The 24778-nt window shown below is 44.0% G+C and overlaps 1 protein-coding gene across 5 annotated transcripts in view; it reads right to left on the minus strand.

Annotated features, from left to right (window-relative positions):
- The window catches only part of LANCL2 (LanC like glutathione S-transferase 2), a 57432-nt gene that overhangs the window by 15673 nt on the left and 16981 nt on the right, over positions 1-24778 (minus strand). For 2 of the 5 annotated variants that reach the window (XM_031445014.2, XM_064482321.1), the window contains exons 2-6: positions 16915-17032; positions 7349-7556; positions 6414-6561; positions 4928-5074; positions 1222-1404 (exon numbers count right to left, since the gene is read on the minus strand). In XM_031445014.2, the coding sequence (XP_031300874.2) occupies positions 1222-1404; positions 4928-5074; positions 6414-6561; positions 7349-7556; positions 16915-17032 (804 nt within the window). Of the gene's footprint in view, positions 1-1221; positions 1405-4927; positions 5075-6413; positions 6562-7348; positions 7557-16914; positions 17033-17143; positions 17375-19001; positions 19262-24778 lie in introns of those variants that run through there. The other 3 variants (XM_064482320.1, XM_064482318.1, XM_064482319.1) reach the window with 3 other exon arrangements.

The following is a 24778-nucleotide window of genomic DNA, read 5'->3' on the forward strand; positions in this document are numbered from 1 at the left end:
GGGTTCCTGTTTGCGCTGTCAATACTGTGCTCAGATACTCTGGTTGGATATTTATTATATTAGACTTATCTCTATGTCCCTGAAGATACAACTGTTCTAAAGTCTAGAAAACGGGAGGCAGCGATGCGAACAGAATCGAGTTTTAATTCAAAAGCTGAAATAGTGTTAGGAACACGAATCACTAAGTTCTTCCTATTTCCAAAAAGTATACTTACCAGGCTTCCCTCTCACCAAAAACCGTAACTTTGAGTTACCTTCTTGAATGCTTACACTTGACTTTTACATTATGTGAATTATTTTTCGTGTTTTGTAGGACTAAAAAAATTCTGAGAAATTAGCCAAAAACCTGAGAGAATTCCTCAGTTTTTCTAACTAACTTACTATAGTTACTCATAAAAGGAAAATAAAATTCAATCAGGGGCCAGTTCTCCTGTAACTGTCATGTAGACAAGTGAATTCTGCTCCCGTGACTCCATCTGTTTCTGCAGAACTGAGAGACCCTGCCAGACACTTATCGATCATTGTGCTGACAGTTACATACTTGGGTCTATAAGCAACAATCTCTGACATTAATTATTACAAATAATGATGCATTAAAACAGAAATAAAATTGCAGAAGAAGCGTTGTTCGCTTTCAACTGGCATGACAATTCAAAGTCCAGGAGAGGAATCAACAGTATTCTTAATACTGTGCCCAGATCTAGACCCTACTGCAATTAATTAATAAAATTACTGCCTGTTTTCTTGTAATTACCCACTCTGTGTAAAAATTTGAATGCCACATTTTCTCTTGTAAATAATTTTATAGTAGTTTTAAACTCAAATTTAAAAGCTCCTGAATCTTCACCATCACGTCAAGCAATAAAAGCTTATGCAAACAAGGAAATCAAATGATGTGACGTCAAACAAAGAGGCATTTTGGTTATAATACTGTCCACTGCCTTACTGGTTATTTGTACTTATTAGAATAAAAATCATTAGTATGCTGTCATTTAGTTTTTTTTTTTAACACATGAATACGATTCCTGTTAAAACACACACACGTACACTGACAGCTCTAACCCCAGTGGTAAGCAGCAAAATAAAAAGACTTTCTGTAACAACGTGAATTCAAAAGGTTTTACGTTTGCAAGCAAATGCGCTTATCAAAACCAAACGGGAAGCTTGGAGGTGCTGACTGTCTCTGCACACGTGGGTGCTCAGGACGGAGGCTGCACTGACCTTGTACGCCTGCATGAGCATGTGGATGACACCCGGCGCCCCGTGGCACCAGTGCACCAGCCGGTCTGTCTCATTGCTCAGCGATGACGGGTAATTCCCAGATCGAAATCTCTTGTGGCGCATGTAATCAATGCTGGGTTTCACCATCTCGGTCAAGATTTCTTGGTCCACTTTTGCTGCTGGCTTTAAACAAACAAAACCAAAACATTTGTTTTTCCGTGTTTTTTTTTTTTTTTTAACCTCTACATGTATTTAAGCAGCAATTACCTAGAAATACCGAGGAGCATCTAAGATTAGAATTAATTCAATTCTCCAGCTACTTAAGACTTGGGCATCGATCCCTGTTGACGCTGCACACGAAGCTGAAGGCCGTCTGCTGGAGAATTCCTTCTTGCTCAGGGATGCCTTCGACTGATTAGAAGAGGCCCACCCACCTCATGGAGCGCAAACATCTTCATTCAAAGTCCACCCGTTGAAACGTCAATCTCACCCACTACACCCTCAGAAACACCCAGAATAATGTGTGACCCAATACCTGGGCATGGTAGCCCAGCCACATTAACACAAAATTAACCACCACAGGATCCTACCTAACTTTTTAAATGAAGACGTTCACACACCTTTATCTATAAATCTTTTATCGAAACTGTTTCTCCAGAAAAAGAAACTTCAGTCTCCTGTGGGAGATGGCGGCGGTGCTGCCAGCCAGGGAGGGAGAGCCGGTGGTGTGTGAGGCTGGCTGTGTGGACACTCATGAAGCTCCCGTTTCAGTTCTGCATCCCTTCAACTCTCCTTCCCACCTGGCTTTCTTAAGTTAGAAAGAACTGGTTCACTTCCTCCGGACCATTCACTGTCCTCTCCAGCAAGGGTCAGGGGAGGAACGGTCACCTCCCAGTAGGATGACCTCACTGCAGAGTTCAAACTGTTCTGCATCCAGATCTTCACAGCAGCCCTCTGCTGCCCTGACCTCACCCCTCCCGTGGACACCCGTCCGCCACTGCCTTCGACGGCACGTGGCACTTAGAGTTCCTGAGGGCTAGGGTGCTCCGGGACAAACTGGCTTCCTTTTTGCTGGCATCCTCCCCCTCAGGCATTCTGTGCGATGGTCCTCTGTCCTCTGAGGCCACCTGATGTTCCTTCATCCACTCTGTCTACATATTTGCTGTGTGGGGCTCCAAGAGGACTTCAAGTATCAACAAACAAGTTGGGTGTCTGTTTTCTCATTTCCCTGGGGTTTTGAATGATTTTCCTGCCACCGTGAAAGTGGAGTTCTGTTGAAGTGATTATTTTGAAACGTTTTGTGTATGCCGTTCTGACGGCCTTCCAAATGAAACCGCACACAGAGCCACCTCGGTGCTCGGCAGCCACCAAGAGCAGGGCTGGGAGACACATGCGTGGTGAGCCCTTGTGAGACCGGGTCCTGGCACACCGCTGCTTAGCGACTGCCAAAGGAAGCTGATGGCAATTCCTTTTTTTTTTTTAATTGATATACAGTTGATTTACAATGTGGTATTAATTTCTGGTGTACAGCACAGTGATTCAGTTATAACATATATATATAATTTATATACATACATATACACATATAAATTATAAATGTATTTCTTTTCATCTTTTTCATTATAAGCTATTACAAGGTATAGTTCCTTATGCTACACAGTAGGACCTTACTATTTATCTTTCATATATATATATATATATTAGTTAGTATCTGTGTATCGTGAACTCCCAACTTACCCCCGACCCCCTTTCCCCTCTGGTAACCGTAAGTTTGTTTTCTATGTCTGTGAGTCTGTTTCTGTTTTACATATAAGTTCATTTGGGTCACTTTTTTTTGAGATTCCACATATGAGTGATCTCATATGGTATTTTTCTTTCTTTCTGATTGACTTCACTTAGAATGATGATCTCCAGGTCCATCTATGTTGCTGCAAATGGCCTTGCTATTTTTTATGGCTGAGTAGTATTCCATTGTATAAATATACCACTTCTCCTTTATCCAGTCATCTGTTGATGGACATTTAGGCTGTCTACATGTCTTGGCTATTGTAAATAGTGCTGCTATGAACATTGGGGTGCAGGTGTCATTTTGAAGTAGAGTTCCTTCTGGATATATGCCCAGGAGCAGGATTCCTGGGTCATATGGTAAGTCTATTCCTAGTCTTTTGAGGAACCTCCATACTGTTTTCCACAGTGGCTGCACCAAACTGCACTCCCACCAGCAGTGTGGGAGGGTTCCCTTTTCTCCACAGCCCCTCCAGCATTTGTCATTTGTGGACTTTTGAATGATGGCCATTCTGACTGGTGTGAGGTGATACCTCATTGCAGTTTTGATTTGCATTTCTGTGATTATTAGTGATATTGAGCATTTTTTCAAAGGCCTCTTCGCCAGTTGCATGTCTTCACTGGAGAATTGCTTGTTTAGGTCTTATGTCCATTTTTGGATTGGGTTGTATGTTTCTTGTTACTGAGCTGTCTGTATATTCTGCAAATTAAGCCCTCGTCAGTCGCATTATACGCAAATATTTTCTCCCATTCTGTAGGCTGTCTTTTTGCTCTGTTGATAGTCTCCTTGGCTGTACAAAAGCTTACGTTTAATCAGGTTTGTTTATTTTTGTTTTTATTCCTATTGCCTTGATACACTGACCTGGGAGAACACTGCTATGATTTATATCACAGAACATCTCACCTATGTTTTCTTCTCAGTTTATGGTGTCTGGTCTTATGTTTAAGTCCTTGGTGTGTGGTGTGACGGAGGGTTCTAATATCACTGATTTACATGCACCTGTCCAGCTTTCCCAACACCACTTGCCTAAGAGACTGTCTTTTCTACACTGCATATTCTTGCCTCCTTTGTCAAAGATTAACTGATCACAAGTCTGTGGGTTTATCTCTGGGCGCTCCATTCTGCTCCATTGGTCCATGTGTCTGGTTTTGTGCCAATACCATGCTGTCTTGATTCCTATAGCTCTGTAGTATTGTCTGAAGTCTGGGAGGGTTATTCCTCCAGCTTCGTTCTTTTATTACATTGAAATATACTCCCTCTATATCCACTATGGTAAGAGTTTTTATCATATGCACTGTGCGACCAAAAGCTCCCATGACTAGCTTCGCTGCGGTATTTGCTTTACCGTAGCGGTCTGGAACCGAACCCGCGATGTCTCCAAGGTCTGCCTGAAGGCTGTGCGCAGAGCAGAGAGGGGACCCACGGGACCCACAGCCCATAAGGCTGGAAGCAGGCCGCAGCAGTACTCAGGGTGTGGTCTTTGTGTGATGGAAGAGTCAGTACTTAACCCACCAGATGTCAGGGATGACTCAGAGACGAGGTCCTAACCACAACAGTAAAATAGTTAAAAATTCTGAACGCAACTGATCGCAAGTTGGGGGTGTCTGAGTATGTAAAGGCCTCTGCCCCAGTCTGGATTCTGGAAGCCCTTCCAGCCCCCGGAAGGTTTTCTATTACAAGAGCAGGAGGACCTGGACAGAAATACAGCTGGGCAGCAGACATCTAATCCAGCGCGAAACTGCACGCGGGATGTGCTCTCAGGAGGTCCCTGCCTGGGGATGCAGCAGGGCCTAGGGAGCCAGGACTCCAGGTAGGATCCTCATTTCATTTCGACCTGCTTGGTTTGTAGTAAGACTTCAGCCCCCGTCTGCTGTCCCAGCGGAGATCTGTCCGAATGTGGTCCCCGCGCCAGCCACGCACCTGCATTAACATGTAGTAGATGCCGGCCATGCCGTGGGCCGCGCCCACGTACTGTTTCCTGTGCCACTGATACAGCAGCGGGCAGCGCTCAGCCTTCTTCTCCTCCCGCGACAAGGACTTGCCCGACTCGATTATAGCATCGACCACCTGCAGAGACAACGAGACAGCACAAGTTTAACAACTGAAATCTGTTTTAGCCTAATTAACAGCAACGACACGTCTTTACATAGACAGGTGACAACCTAAAAATCTTTAGTTAGTAGCCAACATTGTTACCTTTATTTTATTAATTAATAAATACAGGCAGAGAGAAATCAGAAGACAATCTCAGAACAGAAAAAGATATTAAGAAGTAGAAACCAAGAATTCAAAGGGTCTTTGTATGAACAGTTTACCAGTATCTAGAAAAACTTCTAAAACTCTTCTAGACTTTTTACTTGCTTTGTAGCTTCAATGTTTTCCCCAAAAGACTGGCAAGTATGGTCCCCTCTCCGTATCCACTGCAGGTTCCACACCCACAGATTCAACCAACCTCAGGTCAAAAATATCAGGGGGGGTGGGAATTCAGGAAGTTCCCAAAAAGGAAAATTTGAATTGGCTGCATATGTGCCACTATTTCCCTAGCATTTACACTGGGTGTGACAAGTAAGCTAGAGATGATTTAAAGCACAGGGGAGGGCGTGTGCAGGTTACGCGCAAATAAAACACTTGACGCAAGGGACTTCCAACATCCCAGGATTCGGGTGTCTGACAGGATTCCTGGCACCAATCCCCAGCAGGTGCTGCGGGCTGACTGCACACCGTCCAAGGCTGGAGGAACTGGCTTTATTCATGAAAGGCTAAGGAAAGGAGGTGTATTGCAGGATCCTAGTTAGATCAAAACTGTCGTGATTACGGGGCAAGGACACTCGTTTCCTCATATCGTCTCCCCTGTATACTTTTGGTAACAATGCTCCAAGTTTTAGCTGAGCATCTGGCCTCCGAGATGCAGACAGCTGCACACAGTCACCTGACTGAAGTCTTCAAGTGGGATGTGAGCAGAAGGGAGGCGGGCAACTTCTAGTCGGCCTTAAGGAAGGTGCTCAGCCTCCACCTCCTCACCACCCCGGGGGCTGCTGGTGCTCAGCTGGCTCTGGTCCTGCAGAGAAGGGCCCGGCCCTAAGATAAGGCGGAGCGAGACAGAAGAACCATATTCGCCTGGACTCCCCAGCTGTTCAGAGACCTCGCGAAGGAGAAATAAACATTCTGTCTTTCTGAAGATGCTGTTTGGTTCTAGTGAAAACAGCTTAATTAATACAGATCCAATTTTTTTAAAAAAAAATCCCTGATAGGAGAAAAGAAAAGGGGGCTGTTTATTAATCTTATGAGATGCCTCAGGAAATTACCCCCCCCCCCCCACCAGAGGCAGAGTCCAGCCACCCCTCTAAGTCTGTACAAGCAGCCGCGGCGGGGACAGGACGCCGCAGTCGGGGGCATCCCGCAGTACCTCTTTGATAGCCGACTCGCACACGGCGCCGGGGCCCACCTCCGAGTTCACATAGAGCAAGGCGTACAGATAACCGGCCCGGCCATACAGCAGCTCGTCGGGAAGGTCCGATTCCCGGCAGACGATGCTCCTCTGGAGCTGTAAGAGTCTGCGCGACAAGAAAAATTACCCGCGAACGTCTGCAGTGCCTCCCCCTGAAACCGCAAGTAGCCCTCTCACCTTAGAGATCATCTATTTCCCTTTAAACGGATTTAAAAAAAAAAATGGAAAACAAAAACTTCCCCACTACAAAACCAAATTTCTCTCTCAGATCTCAAAACTAATAACAGAACAGCTTCCTGTTCAAAAGTTCTATATTTACATCTAAAACATGTAAGATACATACATATGAACCACGTACAGTGCTCTGAATCACGCAAGACGCTCAGTTCTGAAATCCAGAATTACAAGGAAGTGATTTAAAACCTTAATGACAATGTTACCAAAATGTACAGCTTGAGCCGTCCCATCTTTAACAAACATTAACCAACGGGCACCTGCCAGACATGCTTCCAGACCACGGCGGTGAGCCCCGATTTCTGCCGCTTCAGGAGAAGATGAGCCAACAGGTGTAGTAAAAGTTCACAATCTCTAATTGTTTCATAGACAATTAAAGTGCACCTAAGGTGTACAAGCTGATTTTCATGCACTGAAGGCAGCCAAAACCCACTTAGGAGAAACCATGTTTGGTCCCCCCTCAATCTGAGGGGAAATTAAGGCAAACACATGCTTGGACAGCAAGGGAGCATGTGATCAGGCCTGCTACACAAACTCCTCGCTTCTAGCGGAGCCCTGTTTGCAGGAGTAGATGAATTAAAGTCGAATTCTGCTTTTGAACCTCTTTCTGCAGCCAGACTGAGAATTTGGAGAAAGTACCTGCAGCTCTGAAAACTCACTTTGTGATGCACTCCTGGGACTCGCAGTCGCTTTTGAGTTTATGGTAAACCACAGCCCCGACGGCAAGGGGCCCGGCATCTCCGCAGAGGAAAGTCACCCTCCGGCCGTTCAGGTTCCGAAGCGTTCGCTTCACGTAGTCCAGCGACCGGAGCAGGTAGGTCTGGTCACACGTGACCCGGTACAGCTGCAGGTACAGGAGGGCTATGCCTGCAAGGAGCCCCCGCCCCCCAAAAAAGCGTTACTTCCTTGCCTTTGCACCTTCAGGACATTATTTTATGCTTCCAGGAAAAGCCTACAGAAAGCCTGTGTTTCGGAAGGGGCAACGCCAAATTACATACGTTTCTTAAAAATGAAAAAAAAAAAAAAAACAGGGTAGAAAAAATTTAAAGCAAGTTTAAAGGTGTTATCTTGAATATAGTTTACTGTGCTATATACAGTGGGGCCTTGCTGTTTATCCCCACAGTTTTATTGAGGTACAACTGACAAATACAACTGTATATACAGTGAAGTACACATTTAGGACGATGTATGCACAACTGGGAAATACACCACAGTCAGACTGGCACGTCCATCACCCCACACAGTTATCACCTGAGGTCTGTGCATGTATTAATGAGAACGCCTCAGACCTGCTCTCTCAGCGAGTTACACGTAGACAAGGAAGCACTGTGAACTCCCCTGAGGCACGAGACCTGTACAAATGTAGACACTGTAGCTGAAGGCTTGTGCCCTGGGACTGCCACTTCTGCATTTCCCCCACCACCCAACCCCTGGTGATCCCCCTTCTACTCTGTTTCCATGAGTTCGATTTTTGGTTTGTCTTTTTGAAGAATTGGTATATATATGAGATCACACAGTTTGTGTCTTTTCTCTGTCAGGCTTTTTTCACTTAGCATAATGTCCTCTAGGACCGTCCACTTTGTCACAAATGACAAGATTTCTTTCTTGTGGCTGAACATTCCATGCATAAACAGCGTAACACTCCATTAGACAGACAGCTAGATAGATAAGACATCTAGATGGATGGATGGATAGATGTATGGATGGATGGATGGATGGACAGACGGACAGACGGATGGATGGATGGATGGACAGATGAACGGACAGACGGATGGATAGATACATGGATGGATCAATGGATAGATGGGTGGACAGATGGATAGATGGATGGATGGATGGACAGACGGACAGACGGATGGATGGATGGATATATAGATACACAGATACACGGATGGATGGATAGATACATGGATGGATGGATGGATGGATAAGATAGACAGATGGATCAATGGATAGATGTATGGATGGATAGACGGATGGATGGATGGATGGATGGACAGATGGATGGATGTATACATAGGTGGATGGATGGATGGACGGGTGGATGGATGGATACACAGGTGGATGGATGGATGGACAGACAGATAGACTGATGGATGGATAGATACATGGATGGCTGGATGGATGGTTGGATGGACAGATATATGAATGGATGGATAGACAGACAGACAGATACATACATACATAGGTAGATCAAAACCTCTCTTTTTTTTCTTCCCTTTTGGATTTATAGTTTTATTGAAGAGTCAGTAGGTACGTTTTTTAGATCACAACCTCTTCATCCGTTCAAGGATCGATGGGTACTCAGGTGGCTTCCGTGTCTTGGCTGCTGTAAACGACGCTGCTATGAACATGGGGGTGCGGACAGCTCTTTGAGACACCGACTTCCCCAGAAGCGAGACTGCTGACCTATTAGCAGTTTTATTTCTAATTTTCGGGGGAACCTCCATACTGTTTTCCATAGTGGCTGCACCGATTTATATTCTCCCCATGTACTAGGTTACCCTTTTCTCCACATCGTCACCAACACTTGTCTCTTGTTTTTTTACATTTTTTAAGTAAAAAGCCTTCCTAACAGGTGTGAGATGGTATCTCATTGTGGTTCTGATTTGCATTTCTCCAATGATGAGTGACGTTGAACACTTTTTCATATAGATGCCGGCCAGATGGATGTCTTCTTTGGAAAAATGTCCACTCAGGTCCCTGGGTCCATGTTTTAATTGGTCATTTGTTTTTCACTGTTGAGTCATACACGTTCCTAATATGCTTTGAATACTAACCCCTTAGAAGATGCATGGTCTACAAATATCTTCTCCTGTTCAGTAAGTTGCCATCTCGTTTTGATTGTCTCCCTTGCATTGCAGAAGCTGTTCAGTTTGATGTGCCCCCACCTGTTTGGTTTTGTTGGTTGTGCTGTTGGCACGATATCCAAAAGAATTACTGCCAGATTCTTCTAGGAGTTTTACACTTTCGGGCCTTACATCTTTAAGTCTTTAATCCATTTTGAGTCCACTTTTTGAGAGCGGTGTAAGACAGGGGTCCAGTTTTCCCAACACACTTACTTGAAGAGACAGTTTCCCCACTGTGTGTTCCTGCTGCCTTGTCAAGGATTAATTAACCGCATTCATACATGGGTTTACTTCTGGGCGCTCTATTCTGTTCCACTGGTCTCCATGCCTGTTTTATTTTATTTTACTTTATTTTATTTTATTTGGTTGTTGGGAGGTAATTAGGTTTATCTGTTTATTCTTGGAGGAGGTACCGGGGATTGAACCCAGGACCTCATGTATGCTAAGCATGTGCTCTACCACTTGAGCTACACCCTCCCCTCCTCTCCATGCCTGTTTTGATGCCACTAATATATTGCTTTGATCACCAGCCCTTTGTAATTAGGACGTGTGATGCCCCCAGCTTTCTCAAGATTGCTTTGGCTATTCTGGGTCTTCGGTAGTTCCACAGAAATTTTAGGATTTTCAATTTCTCTGGAAAACATCATTAGAATTTTGATAAAGATTGCACTAAATCTATAGATCACTTTGGGTAGTATGGACATTTTAGCCACGCTATGCTTCCAATCCATAAACAGGGAATATCGCTCCATTTACTTGCAGCTTCTTCAACTTTCATCGGTGTCACGATTTTCAGTATATAGGTCTTCTCCCTCTAAGGATTTTTCTTTGATTCTGTTGTAAATGGAATTGTTCTGTTAAACTCCTTCTCCGGTACTTTGTTGTTAGTGTATAAAAGCACAACTGGTGGTTGTATCCTGCAGCTCTACTGAATTTATCGGCTTTTTTCAATCGGTTAATTTTTTTGGTGGAGTCTTCAGGGATTTTTTTATATATAAGATCATGTCACCTGCAAACAGAAACAATTTTATTTCTTTCTGATTTTGTTTGTTAGTTCGTTCGTTCGTTCATTCATTCATTCTTTCATGGGGCATAACTTCTCCAGCTAGAACTTTGAGCACTGTGTTAAACAGAAGTGGCAAGACTGGGCATCCTTATCTTTTGTTCCTGCCGTAAGAGGAAAGGCTGAGCATTGTTAGCTACACATCAGTGTCACTGAGTATGAGGACAGCTGTAGGCTTTTATTACGTCGAGGTATATTCCTTCTATATCAAACTTGTTGAGAGCTTTTATTATGAAAGTATGCTGAATTTTATCAAATGCCTTTTCGGCATCTATTCAGACGACCGTATGATTTTTAGCCTGCATTCTGTTAATGTCGTGTATCATATTTATTGGCTTGCGTTTGCTGAAACGCAACATCCTGGCACCCCTGGGGCAAATCCCACCGCTCAGGCATATCCTTTTAGAGAGCTCTTGATGGGGGAGGGCATAGTTCAAGTGGCAGAGTGCATGTTTAGCACGCATGAGGTCCTGGGTTCAATCCCCGGTACTTCCTCTCAGAATAAACAAATAAACCTAATTACATCTTCCCACCAAAAAGGAAAAAAAAAAGATAGAAAATAATTTTTTTAAAAAAGCTCTTGGACTGTGTTGGCTGGTATTTTGCTGAGGATTTCTGTATCCAAGCTCATCAGAGACTGAACATTCTTGTCTTGTTGATCCTAGCAGGAAAGCTTTGAGTGTCTTACCATCAAATGTGACGCAGGTTTTTCGTGGACATTCTTTACCAAGCTGAGGACGCGCCCCTCTCTTCCTAGTTTGCTGAGTTTTTTTTTTTTAATCGTGCACACGTGTTGAATTTTGTCAAAGCTTTTTCTGCATCTATTTATATGATGTTTTTTTTTCTTATTTAATCCCACTCCACTTTCAAACATCACTTTACCACTTCAAGGGCAGAACGAGCACCTTATAATAACAAAATATTCCCAGTTCCTCCCTCCAATCTCTTGTCACTTGCTGTCACTTTTCTCACACATAACATATGCATATAAGCATGTATATATGCACACACATAAACAAACACAGAAGCACACAGAGCTGAACACACTGCTGCTATTATTTTGAAGTTTTGATCTATTAGATCATTTTAAAATAAAAAATAAAAGTTCGTATTTCACCTTCACTTACTCATTTTCTGAGGTTCCCCCTTTTTTTTTCAACACAGATCCAAGGTTTTAACCTACATCATTTTCCTTCTCAGAAGAACTTGTTTTACCATTTCTTGCAAGTCCGGGTATAATGGGAACAAATTCCACTGATTTTTGCTTGAGGAAGTTTTTCTTTCTCCTTCACCTTGAAGGATAATTTCACAGGGTACGAAGTCTTAGGCTGTTGGGTTTGTTTTTTTAACTCTCCATATTTTAAGTATTTGTCTCCACTCTCGTCTTGCGTGCACGGTGGCTGAAGAAGTCTGCTGTAATTCTGATCCTTGCTCCTCTGTAACTGAAGTTTTTTCCTTTGTGTTCTTCCAAGATTTTTCATCTTTGCTCTCCCTCTTATCATGTTTACGTATTATATGCCTTGGTGCGGTTTTGTTTTTTCCCTTTTTCGCTTTTGGCTTTTATCCTCTTCGGAATTCTCTGAGCTTCCTGGACCTGCGGTTTGGTGTATATTAACTTGGAAACATTCTCAGTCCTCATGGCTTCCGTCCCTTCTCCTTCTGGTATTCCCATCTCACGCGTGTTAAGCCTTCTGTCACTGTCCCACAGTTCTGGATACTCTGTTGCTTTTTTCTTTTCTTTTTTTTTTTTTCAGTTCTTTCCTTAGCTGGGTCTAGTCTGCTGATGAGCCTGTCAGAGAAATTCTTCATCTGTTACAGTATATTTGATATTTAGTATTAATGTTCAATTCTTTCTTAGAATTTCCATCGATCTGGTTACATTGTCCATGAGTTCTTGCATGTTGTCTACTTTTTTCATTAAAATCCTTAGTATATTAATCACAGTGTTTAAAAATTCTTGGTTTGATAATTCCAACATTGCTGGCATATCTCAGTCTGGTTCTGATGTTCGTTTAGTCTCTTCAGACTGGTCTGATTTTGCCTTTCAGTGTGTCTTGTAACTTTTCATGGAAAGGTGGGCACAATGTACTGGGTAAAAGAAACTGCAGCCAACAGTCCCTCAGCAGCGGAGTGGTAAAGGGGAGGGGGGAGTGGCAGCGTTCCACAGCTCTGTGACTGGATCTGTGTCCTGCCGGGCCTCTGTCCCTGCACCACGAACCCCACCAGTGCCTCTCAGGGTCCTCCTCCCCTCAGGCCGGACAGGGTGGCCAGAGGGGGCTGGAGGGGGCTATGCCCGTTCCCCCAGGTAGGTTATAAATCTCCAGTAGGTCGGGATCTGGTAAAAGCTTCTCCTGAAGGCTGGCCTTGTTAAGAACAGGATGCTCTGGCGTATTTCAAAATGGTCCCTGTTCCCCTCCTGCCACCAGAAGCACGAGGGGGTTTTTTTCCAGAAGCCACGGTGAGGATGTGGGAGAGCTCCTGAAGTCAACCCCGCAGCAGCGTGGAAGGCTCCCTGTGACCGGTCCTCCTGGAGTTTTTTTTTTTCACTCTCGTGTTTGCCCACACTGAGCCTCCAGGAACTAACCACTGACAGCTGAAGTTCCGTGAAGGTTTCTCCTTCCAGGTCTCTGCTCCACTAAACTGACTTTCTGAATCGCCCTGTCTGCCCTGTGACCCCACTTCTCTGACGGATCTTGGAAGAGCGGCTGGCTTTCCAGTCTGGTCAGCTTTTTACTTTTTGGATCACAGTCCTAAACTCCTTACAAGTCAGACCAGAAGTGGAAGTCTTTCTACAATCTATTTGCTTTCGTTCTTCTGTTTTTTCCCCTTCTTATGGCATTGCTGTGTTTTCGGAGGTGTCACCTTTCTTCATCTCCTTGCAATTTGGTCCTCATTTCTAAAGTGACGTTGTCTTTTCCTCGAACGTCTTAGTTCTGTCAGTCCTTATTTCACACCATCTTACCGTCCTGTCTTCTCTTCGAGTTCGTTTACTTCTGTGTTGTGAACATACAACGTAATTAAATTATAAAATCAATGTTCAAGGTGCTGCAACTTTTCTCCACCTTGTAGTGGTGTGTTTTCTCCTACTGACAACGTTGATTTTCTTTTCTCTTTTTCCTAATACTATGTAAATAATTGTTGATTTTTTCCCTTTAATTTGGAATAGGTGGATTTTTCTGGATCAAACTATTAAGAAAATTCTCTAGAAGAGGAAAGTGGTTAGGAAAGCTTTCATCTCAAAGGCATCCTCTTCTAAGTGACGAACAGTGAATAAACGGTGACTTGGCGGCCAGAGGTCCTCTGACTCTCAGGTCCCCTCCTGTTTCAGCAGGGCTCCCATCACTGCCGTCCCCTCCCAGCCTGCACCTTCAGCCAGTGCCACCAGGGGTGCAGCTTCTGCTCTGTACATTAATCCCCTCTTTCTCAGAACTGCGCTTTTCTAGAAAGTCTAAAATAAAACCTCTGTCCCTCGTGTGCCCCCCCATTCCTTTTATCTCTGCTTCTCCCAGCAGTTCTTGCCCACCACACACTCAGATACGCCCTCAGAAGCTCCCCGGCAGGGTGTGTCTCACTGCTTCTGGGGATAACTGCTCGCTGATTTGTAAAGTGGGGACAGGCAGTAGATACACAGACAGGAGAGGACAGATTCTGCACCCTGGGTCGTTGGTCCCCCTCCCCTGCTCCAGCGTGGCGGCTTTCCACAATCACTCTGGAGGAACCTGTTTGTCCCATTACTTGTGTATGTTCTCTATCTCACAATTTTGCTAAAGGGACACGCTTGCAGTGCTTCATGTATTCTTCTATTGCACAGTTTTAGGAGAAAAAAATAGGGAGGGAGGAGTCTAGGCAGATCCCATACTGCTACACGAAACCCAAGGCCCTAAATGTCATTTGAAATCATTCACACCGAATACCTCCATCATGGCTCGATCAGTGACTCCAAACGATGCCAACACACGGGGATTTTTAAGATTTTTGGAATCCACCCCCACAGAGTTCCTGATGTAACCGTCCTGGGGTGGCGGCTGATACACAGTCTTTTTATTATAAAGCTCTCTGGATAATTCTGAAGCACAGCCAATTTGGGACCTAACAATCATGGGGTTAAAACCCCTTTTTCAACAAGAAATTTTTTCTTTAATTGAAGTATAGTCAGCTTACAATGTTGTGTCAATTTCTGGTGTGCAGCACAGTGCTTCAGTCACACATGAATACACACACACACATATATACACACACATATGTACACACACACACATACATTCGTTTTCAGATTCTTTTCCACCATAAGATAAACATTCCTAAAAAATGTTTCAAATAAAAGACTTTCTAGGGGAAACCTGTGCTATAAATAACTGCCTTTTTTTCTTTCCAAATACCCTTATCCTTTGTACTTTACTTCAAGTTAGCCAGAATTATCTAATTTTACATTTAGGATAAATTTCTTTGACCTGTAAGTGAACTGGTTCCGTGAAGGCCTGGGTATAAGAGTTTGAAAAGTTTCATTCGAATGTCACTACGTAATACTGTATCCGTAACAGGCAAATAATAACGCATCACAGAAATGAGGATAAATGCAAACACGAATAATAGGAGAGGTCAGGGCCCTCACGTGTGGGCGGGCACCGCAAAGCCAGGGGCCAGCTCACAGCGACTGACACGCACCTTGTGTCCACGCCGCTCACTGATTAAACTACAAACGTTTAGCAAGAGAAGCCTCTGAATTTACATGTGAGCTGTCATTAGCAATAATCTCACTGCAGTCTAACCCCTCAGAACAAGGTCGGCCTCATTTCTTTTATGTTCCTTGAACACCTATTACAACGTTCTAGCTACGTGGTAAAAAAAAGTCAGAAGAATGTAGAGATTAGCTAACGCAAGCTAATTCTGAAATTAAATTTTTCGATGTGAAGTGCGTTACTGGCTGCTTGTTGAATTATTAACAAATAATTAAATATATAGATAAATATATAGATATAAATATAAAGATAAAAATCGTTCTGTATCCAAATGAGTACAAGCAGTAGGTTAAACCGCTCATATATATACAGGACCAGAGAAATCACACAAACACAGCTTGTCACAAAGCTCAAAGACACAAAAGCAAACAAAAAAACTGACCTTATGTGTGAGCTGGCAGATGGCTAGACATGAGCAGAGAAAGGAGGACACAGAACAAATGGCAGGACTTAGGCTGAAAGGAGGGGCGAATACAGGAAACCGTACATCATGTGAGCACCAGGGGTCCCTGGGCAGAGAAAAGCAAGAACCTCTGGGCTGATAAGTGGTCACACATTTTGGGGTGACAAGTGGCCTGGAGGCCGACAAAGAAAGGTGGGAAAAGGCAGGACTTTCCAGTGTCCCGATGTAACCTTTCACTCATTATGCCCTCATTTCAATAAAATTAGCCTTGCAGATCAGAAGTATCCATCATGCACTGATGCCATGACACTTGCGATTCAGAAGAAATAAGGACAAAAATCCCTCTTCCCCTTGGGAAGGTGGAGCTGGGGTGATAATCAGGAAATATGACCCGAAACCCTTCCCTCCCCAATGAATATTCTGCTCATTCATTTTTACATCCTATGTAAGCAACTTGCCAAAGAAACTCGGGGCAGCTGCTCACCTGAGTCTGCCCGCTCCCCCCTTGCGAGTGTGCCATCCATCCCTTAATAAACCCCCACTTGACTTTCTTAACATCTGCATCCCGTCTCTGGATTCTTTCTCTGACAGGGCAAGAACCTAGTCACTGGCCACACTTAGAGCAAGTTTGCTCTTATTATACATTTTCAAAAACAGCCACATATTAGGTCAAATAATTAAGGTTACAAAAATATGACATACTAACTTCATATGACATTCAAGCTTCAGACAGAAAAAAAATTCTTTGTAAATAAGATTACAAAGCATCTCATCAATGAAGACAGTTTAAAACCTCTTTTAAAAGGTATAGGGGGTGAGAAGGGATAGACTGGGATTTCAAAATGTAAAATAGATAAACAAGATTATCCTGTAGAGCACAGGGAAATACATACAAGATCTTGTGGTAGCTCACAGAGAAAGGAATGTGACAATGAATATATACATGTTCATATATAACTGAAAAATTGTGCTCTACACTGGGATTTGACACATTGTAAAATGATTATAAATCAATAAAAAATGTTTAAAAATAAAATAAAATAAAATAAAATAAAATAAAATAAAATGTATAAAACACGGTCATCTTAAAAGGAGAGCATTTCCGATCCACGTCTCACACAGCATAATCCGAAAAGCAGACCTGCCGGTCAGTGACAGCCCAGGGCCTTACCCGTCCAGCCGGTGTAAGCAGAGCAGTCGTGGGGATCAGCCGTCTTCAGTCCTTCTTCCATCTGCTGCAGAAGATCTTTGATTTTGGTCTGGATCCGCTTTGTGAAATGATGAACGATCTGAGAACCGAAAGCAGACAGACATTTCAATCGCACCGGAGCAGGAGAATGCTGTAGTAAATACTTCGACCAACAGTCTAAGTTGTAACAAACAGACAGAAATTATGTTACCTGGCCCGTTTCAATGTTTCATTGATTGGAGGGAGGCGACCTTGGTTTTACAGGGTAAGTCTTAAAATGAGATTAACACCCTGAATGAACCGTTATTCATCAGTAGAATGACGGAAAATAAGTTGCAGAAACCAAATTAAAAAAAAAATAATGGGAAAAAAAAAGAAAGAAGTGGATTTGAGCACACAGACAGTGTAACTTCTTTAAGTTACAGAACATAAGGAGGATGGTTTAAAAGGTAATGACAAGGGGGAAATATTTGCAAATATAAAATATTATAAATAAAAGAAACCTATCAATCCATCTAAAACTATCAAGTATCCCATTCAAAAAAATCAAAGGACAAACATGCAAAAATGTCCAATCACTTAGCAATTAATGAAATGCAAAAAACCACAAGTACCATGGCCTGCCTATCAGAGAAACAAATTAAAAATTAAAAAATGTGAAGTCCCAAGGCAGCTAGGAGGCAAGGAAACAGGCATTTCTGTTCACTGCCAGGGATGTTTCTCCAGGGAAATTTGGCAACATTCTTAACCACGTAGCTGACGGTGGGTCCAGATCTCTGCCTCTTATGACTTCTGAAAATTCCACCTGCTACGTGGGTACCTGCCGTGTAGTCAGAGCTCCAGCTGTGACTGTGATGTTGTCTCTCCCTTTAATTCTGCCTTTTTTTCCCTTTGCGTTTGCATTCCTGTTATTTGGCATAGGCAAATTCAGGACTGTTAACATTTTCCTGACAGATTTTATCGTAAAGAAATGTCCCCTCTGTGGGACTACAGGGGAAATGTTCTCAGTACTGCATAATTCAGGCTTTTGAGGCAGATTTTATTGAAAATGTGGGATTCTGAACTAAAAGCAACCGAAAGAATTAGGTTACAATTGTATACACAGTGAAAGCTCCAGAGAGGTTTATTTAACCCTGGACGGATGTGTCTACACTGCAAAGGGGGATGAGAGCCTGGACCAGGGATGTATTTCTGAGAATTGAAACCAAATGGGCCTGTCTTTTTCCGAGAGATTTATTTATTCCGAAGACAGATATTTCCAGTGAAACTCTCAAAAAGGGAGAGAGAGAGAGTTGCCCCTTTCCCCTTTATTAAAAGCACAGAAAACGTATTTTTCTTCATCCCTTAACTACAATACAGGGTTTGTGCATGCAGAATATTTGACCTGACTTCCATGGCCCCACAGGTGGGACCTGGGACCCAGGGAACCACTCACTGGTTATTTTCCGTCTGGTAAGTAACAAGACATCTCTGATGCAGAAACCTCCGGTGTACATTCAAGAAAAAATTAACAAGTGCAAAGATTAAAGGCCTCCACTGGGGCGACGTCAGCATCAAGGCGGTGCACCACATCCCCTGCTTCGTCCTCCCGTTTATAACAGAAAGCAGGCATTACCATGGACACAGGTGCCCGCCTCCGTGTGAGCCCCGGAGCCCAGCACCTCACCCCACGGGACCCACGGCAAGTCTAGTGCCGGGTGATGAGCAGACAGACTTCAGCACCAGCTGTGAAACCTCCAGGACGCTGAACCGGTGCCAGCCCCTCTCAGCTACAGTCTCGGGGTGCAGGCAGCACAATGACCCAGGCAGTCACTGTCAGATGACAGAGCCTGTGTGGGAGCCCAGATTTCCAGAGGAGAAGGACCAGCACTCCGCTGGAGGGAAGGAAACGGAGTTCGGATGGAGTGCGTTGGTGGAACAGCTTGTCTCCACCAGCAGCACCTGGGGTTACAGGTAGGGCGCCCAGCTAAACAGATGGCCCAGGGTTTGTCCTGCAGGGCACAGGGAAGGTCCGGTTTCTAAATCTGCGCAGGACTCTGCTGAAGAGAATCCTTCCTCTCACTTCTCACCGTGCATCCAGAGCACTGCAGAGGGAGTCCACGGCCGGGAAGGGGGAGCAAATCGGAAGAGCACATGAGACGCCCCGAGGGCATCAAAGGAACGCAGCTCCTGCTGGTGTGTTCTGGGCTCCACCAGGTATGTGAAAACTCCAGGAGACATGACATCACCCCAGGATCACAATAACCCCCCAATAACCAAACCCGAACACGAAAATCTAATATTTACACAATAAAGAATTCAAAATAGCTGTTTTAAGGAAACTGAATGATCTACAAAAAAAAAAAAACACAACAAAACACAAAATGATGATTCAATGAAATTAAAAAAACAGTACACAATCAAAATGAAAAATATAACAAAGAAATATAAAATCATTGAGAAAAAAACAAAAATCCTGGAGCTTAAGAATTTAATGAAGTGGAAAATGCAACAGAGAGCATCAAAAGCAGAGCAGATCAAATAGAAGACAGAATCAGTAAGACGGGGACTTTGAAATAATCCAGTCTCTAGAGAAAAAAAGGAAAAAGAAGGAAAAAGAGTGAAGACGCGTACCTGATCTACGAGACGTCTTCAAAAGAGCAAAATCCAATATACTCTTGTTTATCTATTCTACAAAATTATACTGTGTAGCACAGGGAAATATATACAAGATCTTGTGGTAGCTCACAGAGAAAAAAATGTGACAATGAATATATGTATGTTCGTGTATAACTGAAAAATTGTGCTCTACACTGGAATTTGACACAACATTGTAAAATGATTACAAATCAATAAAAAATGTAAAAAAAAAAAAGAGCAAAATCCAAATCATTAAGAGTTCCAGAAGGAAAAGTAAGGAGGAAAGAGGATGGAACACTTATTTAAAGAAATAACAGTTGAGAACTTTGCAAACCTGGGAAGAGATTTGGACATAGATTTCATGAAGCTAATAAACAGATTATCCCATTATCTCAATCCCAAATGTCCTCTCTAAGACACATTATAATAAAACTGTCAGAAATCAAACACAAAAAGAGAAACCTACAGGCACCAAGAGAAAAGAGGACTGTAACCTACAAAAAACCCAAAATGGGGTGTCAGTGAGTTTCTCAGCAGAAATCTTACAGCTCGGAAGAGAGTGGGATGATATATTCAAAACGATGAAAGACCAAAAAAAAAAAGCCAACCAAAAATACTCCATCTGGCAACGTTATCCTTCAGCAAAGAAGGAGAAATAAAGACTTTCCCAAATCTAAAAAAAAAAAAAAATGCTGATGTAATTCATCACCAACAGAACTGCCTAACAAGAAATGCTGAAAGTTCTTAAAGCTGAAATGAAGGAGGCTAACTAGTAACATGAAACATACACACTGATGAAGATGAAGTCAGAAAACTCTGCAATATGAGGTGTGTTAACACAACTCTAGTACAAAGGTTGGGACAAAAGAACGAAGAATAACTGGCTACTGTAATTTGCTAATGAATACACAACACAAAGAGGCAAACTGTGACACAAAAAAACATAAAAGAGGAAAGAGTGAAAGACTATACGTTTTGCAGGAGATTGAAGCTAAGCTGTTATCAGGGTAAAATGGACTGCTGCATCTTTAAGATGTTTTCTGTTAAGTCTCGTGATGACCACAAAGCAAAAAAAACCTGAGTGGACTCACAGAAGATAAAGACAAGGAAATCAGAAGTGCACGAAGGTGGGAAATCACAAATTCATAAAGGAATGCAGAAAGAGTCAAAAAGGAAAGGAATTAACAATTGGAAATAGACACATGCACTCAACAGCAGAGCAGCCAAACATATTAAGCAAATAGTAACAGAGCTAAAGGGGGAAACAGACAATACACAATTAATACGGGACTTCAGTACTATTCTGTCCGCAATGGACAGGTCATCCAGACAGAAAATCAGCAAGGAAACACTGGACTGGAATCATCCGTTAGACCAAGTGGTCCCAAGAGACATGCATAAGCCGTTCCATCCAACAACAGAATATACAACAGAATTCTGTACACACAGAGCGCTCTGAAGGATGGATCACATGGCAGGGCACAGAACACGTCTCAGCAAATTTAAAAGGCTGAAATCATACCACTTATCTTTCCTGATACTGGTTTGAAAGTGGAAAATCAACAAGAGGAACGTGGAAAACACACATATACGAGGAATTTAAATAACACACTCCTGAACCACCACCGAGGCAAAGAAGTCACAAGGGAAAGCAAACAACACATTGAATCAGATGAAAACGGAACACATACCAAAATTACAGGGTGCTGCAAAAGCAGTTCCAAGAGGGAAGTTTATAGTGATCAACGCCTAAGGAAAGGAAAAAAGAAAGATCTTCACTAAATAACCTAGCTTTACATGTCAAAGGACTAGAAAAAGAATAAACCAACCCCAAAGTTAGCAGAAGAAAGGAAATAACAAAGACCACAGAAGTACATGAAACAGAAACCAGAGATATAATAGAAAAGATCAAACTTAAGAGCTGTTTTTCAAAACAATTAAAAACACCTGACAAACCTTTATGTAGATTAAGAAAAAGAGGAAACTCAATAAATAAAAACAGAAGTGAAAAAAGAGACATGACAGTGATCCCACAGAAACACAGCTGACCCTTGAACAGCACAGATGTGAAACGCATGGGTCCACTCATATGCAAACATTTTTCAGTAATACATACTACAGTGCTGCATGGTCCATGGTTGGTTGAATTCAGGGATGTGGAGGAACCAAGAATACAGAGGACCAACTACACATTATATGTAGATTAACCCCTGAGTTGTTTTAAGAGTCAACTGTGCAAGGTAGTATGAGACCACTACGAACAATTATATACAAGATGGATAACCTAGAAAAAATAAATTCCTAGAAACATACAACTAACCAAGGCCAAATTAAGAAGAAACAGGAAATATGAGCAGGCCAGTAGTGGAGGAGATTGAATCAGTAATCCAAAACCTCCCGAAAAAGAAAATCCGACAAAATGGGTTTCTGAATGCTTTTCCCCTAAGATCAGAACCAAGACAAGGATGCCCGCTCTGACCACTCTTGTCCAACATGGTGCTAGAAGTCCTGGCTAGAATACAATCAGGCAAAATAAAGAAATTCAAGGTATTTGACTCAGAAAGGAAGCAGTGAAACTCTCTAGACCTACAGATATGTTTTTTTTCTTCTTTTATCAATTTCTGCACCCAGTCCCCAGAGCCAGCTGAGATCTGCCGGGGTCAAAGGCATGCCCCTCGAGCTCACGAGGGTCCTCAGCCCACTGTGTTCTCCCAGCCCAGGGAAATGGGGAGTGAGTGGCCATCCGCACTGCCACCCTCCCAGGCAGCAGACACATCTCAGACCACCCTCTCCACCACCCAGCCCACCGCACCTTTGCTCAAACTCAGCGCCCCTAAAACTGAAGACCCACTATCTCGGGGCCTGTGTCACCTTCCAGCCCTCACTCAGCTGCCACCTCTCAGACATATCCTGCCCACCCTTCCCCTTGCCCAGGGCATCCTGCCCTGTCTCGTGGTAAGACCCCCGAGTATGGGAACAGGCCATCTCAGCCATCACCAGAAGCCAGGGGCACAGCACAGGCCCAGCAGGGAAAGGACCCCAGGTGCTAGATGGACAGAAGTCCTGTCCTTGGCCCTCGGCATCCAGTGAATCCCCACCCAGTCTCCACGCAGTGTCTCTGCCACCTGTCCCTGCCTTTTATTCCCTATCAGGCAAATTCAAGGCCATATTAGTTCCTGCCGGCCTCTTATCAATGGCTTTTACCTCACTGGCTTCCCTGCCCGATTCAAATCAACATTCTCATGTGAGACTTCTCCATGCTTTTAGGATGCGGGGTAAAGAGACTTCCATTTAAGGTCACCAACAATAATCATTTTTCAACCTTATGTTCCACTAAGGCTTCCCATCAACCCTGAGGTCCAGGAGGTGGATCTGCCAGCTCCACCCATTCCTGACACTCCAGTGCAGGGAGCACTCCTTGTGAGCGGCTCAGCCCAGCACGACAGACCTTCTTCACAGTATCTGTGAACCCAAGCCCAAGAGAACCATCTCTTCTCACAACAGGGTGCACGGAGGGCATAGATCAGATGCCCCACCTTTCTCCCATCACGGCATGTAACAAAAATTGTATTTGCACAACGCACTGCAGTTAAAATGAGGGCTCCTCAGAGCCCGGGGCGCTGGCCTGGGGCTGGGGCCACCTGGTCACAAGGAGCTCTCTCCGTCCCTGCCATCCACCCATCTCGGCCAGCCGGCTCAGAAGCTCTGCCGGGAGAACCACAGCACACAGCCAGCATCTCCGGCTCTGGGCACTCCACTGTGTGGTGGCGAGAAGCCTGGGCCGCATTTCACGCCACGTGGCACCTACTGAGTAGTTTAAGCTCCGAAACGTCAACGGGAGGTAACCAACAGGCGCATACTGTAGAGCGCAAGGAGCTACGTTCAAGATTTTATAGTAACGTACGGGGAAAACGAATCGCATGTACGTGCATGGATGCCTGAAGTATCGCGCTGTGCGCCAGAGATTGACACGACATTGCAAACTGCCTGGACTTCAATAAAAAATATGTATTTTTTTAAAAGCATGTGCTCAGATTTTTCTTTTAATGTTAATGGGTTAACTTTTTAAAATAGCTTGTTTAAAAAAAAGCCAACACTGGTCCAACAGACTCAGAAGACTGGTTAAACTGATCAAGGTGGACCTAATTTTTCTGAGCAATTTAAGTCTCCTTGTCCCTTCTGCAGTAAACCAAGGCAACAAAGTGGACGCACTCCCACCACCTTCAACGTCACCTACAGGCCAGGGCCTGCCTCTTCTCTGCTCCCCCAAAGCAGAGCGCCTTCCCCAGGTGGTGGCCTGTCCGCTTCGGCTGCCTTTTGTGGCATGGTCCCCTGACCTTACCTCTGCAAAGCAGGAGGAAGCCCTGGGACCTCCCTGAGAGGGTGAGTGGGGGCCTAGTGGCACCAGCCGGAGGAAAGGCCTGCCGTCCACTCCTGAGCCCAGATCCCAGCTCACCAGTGGGCCTCCCAGACCCCCGTCCCCACGCCCAAGCCCCAGGACGGTCTCTTCCAAACACACGCTTGATTCCTCTAAAAGGTGTAAATAATTAATAATAATAATAATAATAATAACAACAACAACAATAACAATAATAATAACAAATGAATAAATAAACCTATATACCTTCCCCTCCAAACAAAACAAAAGAACTGGCTGGCAGACTGAGCTTGCCCAAAATACACAAGAAAACTAAAAATCTGTTGCCACTACTACAAAATGCCACCATATGGAAACTCAAGTGAACACACTGGCCTGAAGCCTGCTCACCTGCAAGGTTACGGCGAGCAGTTGCCTCTTAGGTGAGAATGTGCTGTGCCAAAGTTTAACGGCCACCGGCTCAAGGTAACCCGCACTGAGCAACCGGGATGGGAGGCAAGTTACACTGGGATTCTACGCAGACTCAAGGCCACAGGGCTTTTCCACGTCCCTCCTGGGATGACCTGACTGCCCTTTGCAGGTGAGATCTCCTTACAACGAGCCCTGAAGACCTCCGGATTGTTAGGCTGCAGTCTCGTTCCTCGATCTGAGTGGCTCACTGTGCGTGGTAACTGAGACGTAAGACCCCAGGGGGGTCATCACATAGTTGCCAAGGGTTTTGTCTCAGAGGCGAATGGAGGGGGGCAAGAGCTAGGGCACCCCAGATCACTTTCAAACATTTCCCACTTGTCCTCGTGGCCACCCCATGACGTTAAAGGCCCAGTCCCCATCCGTGGATGGGGCAGCTGA

Source organism: Camelus dromedarius, chromosome 35 (assembly GCF_036321535.1).
Source record: "Camelus dromedarius isolate mCamDro1 chromosome 35, mCamDro1.pat, whole genome shotgun sequence".
Classification (NCBI taxonomy): domain Eukaryota; kingdom Metazoa; phylum Chordata; class Mammalia; order Artiodactyla; family Camelidae; genus Camelus; species Camelus dromedarius.